At 37.6% G+C, this 6,000-nt stretch overlaps 1 protein-coding gene across 1 annotated transcript in view; it reads right to left on the reverse strand.

Moving 5' to 3' along the window:
- gnrhr4 (gonadotropin releasing hormone receptor 4) overlaps positions 1-2,369 on the reverse strand; it is a 51,301-nt gene extending 48,932 nt beyond the window's left edge. Inside the window, exon 1 of the mRNA XM_087797073.1 lies at positions 1,851-2,369. Coding sequence (XP_087653199.1) covers positions 1,851-2,369 — 519 coding nt within the window. The remainder of the gene's footprint in view (positions 1-1,850) is intronic.
- Between the last annotated feature and the right edge of the window lie 3,631 nt (positions 2,370-6,000).

The raw sequence follows: 6,000 nt of genomic DNA on the forward strand, positions 1-6,000 counted from the left end.
TGAGATGTGTGATAACATGTATATCTATTGAAACTGGCCGAACAGCCTTAACAAGCCTGCTGACCTTTTGGAATACTGTGTGTGGGTGTGTTCTCCGAAGGACAGAGAACAGGATTTTTTTTATGATTCAGTTTGGACACCTCTGTGTTTTTCTCAACCCAATATATATATGGTCAAATAAAAAAAAAAGGTAACAACATTTCCAACATACACTCACTGCCATGATGGTGAAGGCTCTTTAAAAAGAATTGCTCTGGTCGACGGTGCTGCAGCCATGTGACAATATTTTCTGGAAAATAACCGTGTAATAAAGCACTCAGCAGGAGCCCTTTTTTTTCTGTTTGATTTTTAACCAGAGCTGATTAATGGTCAATGAGCTAAAAAGTTTGACCTTCCCTTTCCAAAGAACAGATACAATGCTATTATTGCATTTGTTTGATTAATTTCACAAAAAGAAATAAGAAAACTAAAGCAATATAAAATAAGTACATAAATAAAAACTAAATACATGTTTTTAATAATAGAAATCTAATCAGATATCAAAAATATTAAGGATGATTGTGTTTTACATTCAAAATGGTCCAAAAAGTAATCATTAAATTGATACAAAATTCGGGCTTGCCTTAAGGCTTTCTTTAAAAAAAAAAAAAACACTCTACAAATATAATTGACTTACTTTAACAGAAGCCGATTTCCAAGATGAAAACATAACATTATGCTTCGTGCCAGTTTCACCAGAAAATAAATAATCTTAATAATCTCCAAGACCAGACCGAAAAAAAGGGAACCTTTTGGAACTTCTGGCTTAAAAGTAATGCTGCATTTCATGGTTGAAAAATATATAAATAGTGTGGTGATGCCAGTGTGATGGTCTCTGGCTTGCTGTGATAAATGGAAGAATTCTGTTGTTTACCAAAAATCCTTGCAGAACTCGGGTTCTGTAGACAATGATCTAAAACACACAAGTCTGAAGTCAACAAACTTTGGTGACTTGTTGAACGATCTAAAAAAGAAGGCGGCTCATGCTGGAAAACCCTCCATTTTTTTCTGAATTACAGAAATTCTGTGACGATAAGTGGACGAATATGTTGAATCATTGCAAGTGAACACAAACACTTCAGTTGCTGCTGCTGCGACCGGCCAAACTACTTATTAGGTTTACGGTGCAATCCCAAGAAACCCTGTGATTTTGCATTGATGTGACTAATATTTAGATTGGTTCGATTCAAGATATTTAAGTGTGACAAAATGTAAAAATTAATCAGCAACACTAATAAATAAATGGATGGTAAGTAAGTAAGTAGTTTATAGTTAAACAGCGATTTTCTAGACCAGGGTCACAAAGCGCTTAAACAATCAAAAAAATACTAAAAAAATATATACTAAAAAGAACAAGAAACACTGAGAACATGAATCTAAATAACAAATAACTAAATTGATAAGTAGACAATGGATAAGTAATAAGTGAATACAAAGTTAATTAATCGACACTTATGGTCATGGATGAATTGATATACAGCTATGTGGCGACATGTGTTAATAAGCATGGATGATAGATATGTAGATACGTTCACTGACACAAATGTAGATAGAAAAAAATGTTGTATATCAGATGTTTAAGTTAAAGAATGAAAATTGGTCACACGACATGAACGCAGAGCTAAGATCTGCTCGTAAAAAAAATAAAATGAATCAATAAATAATTACATTAAATATGAATAAAAAAAAGTAAAAAAAAAAAAGCCTGAACTAAAGGAAAGTGTTTCGTTTTTTCACAATGCACGTGTTGAGGAGCAAATATCACGGGACGTTTAGAACAGGACGAGGAAAACAAAAAGTTTGGATCCTACCTGTGGCAGAGACAGCACCACGCTCATGGTCCACGCCACGCTCAACATGATCTTACTTTTCCTCTTCGCCTCGCTGATGCCCAGAGGGTTGAGGATGGCGGACTGCCGGTCCAGGCTGATGACCACCGTGACGAAGGCGCACGAGTACATGGCCACCAGCTTGAGGAACATGAGCAGCCTGCAGGCGGCGTCCCCAGCCTCCCACTGCACCGTGATGTTCCACGCCGCGTCCATGGGCATGACGACGAACGTCACCAGCAGGTCGGCCACGGTCAGGTTCATGATCAGGATCCGGACGTGGGACTTGCGCTTCCCCCCGTGGCCCGCCGCCCACAGGACCACCAGGTTGCAGACGGCGGCCACCGCGCACAGGATGAAGGTGATGATGACCCGGACCTTCGCCGCCGTGGAGAAGGTGGGCAGCTGGAGCGCGTCCTGCTCCTCCGCGCTCCTGTTGCACGCGGACGCGTCTCCGAAGCAGGTCCCGTTCACCGCCTGGTCCGTCATCTGGTGGAACATGGTCCGGCTCCTGAGGGGGGCGAGGGAAGTCTTACGATCCTCTTGAGATCCTCATCTGGAACTGAGCAGAACCACCTTCTTTAACCTCACCTGGTCCCGCCAATAAGAAGTCTTTAGTCCAGTTTGAATTCAACTTACCTGCAGTTGGGACGAGCGCAGACAGTTCGGGTTCTAAGTGGGTTCGGATGGAAAACCTGCATCAGTCTGTGCAGCTGTTGCTTCACTCGTCATTTCCCACGGAGTGCGTGTCACAAACTGACGAGCAGCATCTCCGATAGAACACAGAGGGGGCTCCTCGTCTGTGACAGGTGGAGCGATGGAAAAAAAAAGAAAAGAAACACACACACACACACACACACACACTCAGATAAACACTTCCACATCCAGGATCCAGCAGTCTGTCCTATAAGAATGTAATTCAGACGAGCCTCTTTTGATTCTTTTTTCAAAAGGAAATTATTCAGAAATACTTTATTTACATACACGAAATATTTTTCATGTTATTCGTCTTCACCATACCATAAACTATTTCATACGAAATGGCATTTCATAGATTATATTACATATAAATATTCAACATGTGACAGGGTGATAATCCTATGTCAATATTACGCTTTGTGTGTGTGTGTGTGTGTCTGTGTGTGTTTTTGTGTGTGTGTGTGTGTGTGTGTGTGTGTGTGTGTGTGTGTGTGTGTGTGTGTGTGTGTGTGTGTGTGTGTGTGTGTGTGTGTGTGTGTGTGTGTGATCAAACTACCAAAAGGTTCAAACTATTTTTTTTTTTATTGCCTTGTCTGACACATTGATTCCTCCAATGGTTTGTCATTTTATATAATATAAAATCATACAAACCATTTAGTTTCAAGGGCATAACTTCATACCTGAATTGAATGAAAATTTGCTTTAAAGATCAGAACTGTTAATAAGCCACACACTCATTCTAAATAGAATTTGTAGACAACATGGAAATTGTGTTTCTTGGTAAAAGAACTTAGAAATTGTAAAAAAAAAAAAAAAATTCACAACAATATCAAAGTAAAACAGAATCTTGAAGCGACAGATTTAATTATGTAACAAAAAAACGATTCCAACAAAGTCACAACATTTAAATCAGAACATCAGAAACAAAACTGACAATAATAATATCAACTTGACTGGAAACAGGACCAAAAACATTGATAATACAGAAACATTGAAAAATATGTGACAAAATTAACAACAGAAATAACACCATGAACACAGGAACATAAATAAGAAGAGCATCAATTTACTTTGATAATTTGTTCAGAAAACAAAAAAGAAGCAGGAAATATAACTTTATTTTAATCTCTTCAATCTTGTATAAATTGTCTAGAGAATTGTGTAAGTTTGTTAATAAACCACATTTATCTGTAAAGTGAACTACATTTCTGAGAGCTTATGAAATGTGTGTGTACGTGAGATGAACTACCAACCGAAAAAGCTATTTTAAAGCTAAGCCAAACCAGCTAAAATGTTGCTGATGTGCACAGTGGTGTCACCTTATATGTGGAAAAAGTTGACAGTGACAAGGTTATTTAGGTCTAAATGTGTCATTTTCCACTGCCTATTTCAGCAATTCTGACATGTACAGTGACATAATGCATGATGTGACGGACACACTGGACAGGACTGCCTAACAGAGACATCTCCCTGCCAGCAGACAACGGTTCCTATTTAGCATTTGACCTCTTTTTGACTTTAGGCAATAAAAACACAGACCTCTGCCAAGCAGCTTATTTACAACATACTTATGTCATTATGACGATTATTGTTTATCTATAAAGTGAGATTACTTTCTGTGACTTGAAATATCATATTCAAATATAAATGACATAATTGGAATATCAGGTGGTGGGAAAATGAAAATAACTATTTTAAAAGATACAATAATAGATAAAAGATATAAATCTATATACTGAGTATTTCATGATAAAGTCCTGCTCAATTATATAGTATTTGGTCAACTATAAACAAGCACTATTTCTGGCTCTAACACACCTGTAGCTTTCCTGTCCCGACCAAAGAGCTGTCAAAGGTCCCCAGAAACCAAATTATAGAAGTTCACCAGATTGGGAAGACTTGGGAAGCAGCTAAAGAAATCAACAGTGGAAGCAATTGTTACAAAATGGAAGACATACAAGACTGATAATATCCCATGATCTGCTCAAGATCTCACCGTGGGGTCAAAATGATCACAAGAACGGTGAGCAAAAATCCCAGAACCACACATGGTGACATAGTGAATGACCTGCAGAGATCTTGGACCAAAGTTACAGTCTACCATCAGTAACACACCACGCTGCCAGGGACCCGAACCCTGCAGTACCAGACGTGTGCCACTGATTAAGCCAGTCCATGTCCAGGCCCGTCAAAAATCAGCTTTTCATGTTTGGAGGCAAAAAAACGCGGAGTTACCAGATGATTTTATAATTTCCCTTTAAAAGAATTGTTTGATTATTTCATTATATCCTTAGAAAATAAAACAAGGTGCTGTTTTTGCATGTGTGTAGGAGAGAAGCGACTTTATATTTGAGGTCTACAAACAACGTTTTAAAAAGTTGTCGGATTTAAAGTCAGAATTTGAATCCGAAAGGTTACAAAACTAACCCTGAAGTAAAAACGAAACTATTTTCCTCCCCAACACTGAGTGTTCACAGCCAAAAACAGTCTGACAACATTGTTATTTTGATAAAGGTCATCCTCTTTTGTTTCTTCTCCTCCATCTATCCAATACTTTTTCAACTTAACAGAAAACAAATAAGCAGAATGCCCCATGTGTCATATAACAATAAAGGATCGTATCAAACTGCCTGCTTGATAAAGATCCATTAACACATCCTGCAGAAAAGAAAGAACTTGAAATAGGTCAGAATAATCATTCCGGCACTAGAGTACGAAGTGAACAAACTGTTTATAGCAGACTCATTAAAAACATCTTTACTATTTCAGATACGATGGGAAAATGCAATCGTGTAAAATGACCTGAAAAGAACAAGATTAAACTTACAGTTATTTTATTTATTGTCCCCCAAATGGCAGCCTTGGTCTCGCATTTTCCACTTCACCACGATAAATTCCTGTTTTTATTTCACAAATATCCTGTTTTGTTCTGACATAACTGGAAATAAAGTTATTTCTAATTTGGATATATTATATTAAATTAATTTCACTGAAAATTAACATCATAAATACAGTAGATATGTATCTATGATTGAAGCAAATAACGATCACTGTTGGAAAAAGATGAGAACTCAAAATTAACTTTAATCGAATTTCATTCACATTATCATGACGAATGATAGTGGGGAAGCAAACTGGTAGAAATGGGAAGAACACGTTTGTGCTTTATGTAACACCAACAGACGGCCTCACATACATTAAACACCCCGAGGCTGAGTTTTAATCCGCATTATATTCACAGTCCTCTGCATAAAATTTACATTTCCCCAATAGCATGAGCATCAAGAGATGATTCTTAATACATCTCTATTATGCACCTCGTCCATGACTCTGTGTGTGTATATTTGCATCTATAACGTGAGCTTATTTTTCTTTAAAAAATAAATGAATAAATAAAGAGCCCTGAGTAAATCCAAGGGTTTCATGTGTGCTT

Source organism: Callionymus lyra, chromosome 8 (assembly GCF_982586985.1).
Source record: "Callionymus lyra chromosome 8, fCalLyr1.hap1.1, whole genome shotgun sequence".
Classification (NCBI taxonomy): Eukaryota; Metazoa; Chordata; class Actinopteri; order Syngnathiformes; family Callionymidae; genus Callionymus; species Callionymus lyra.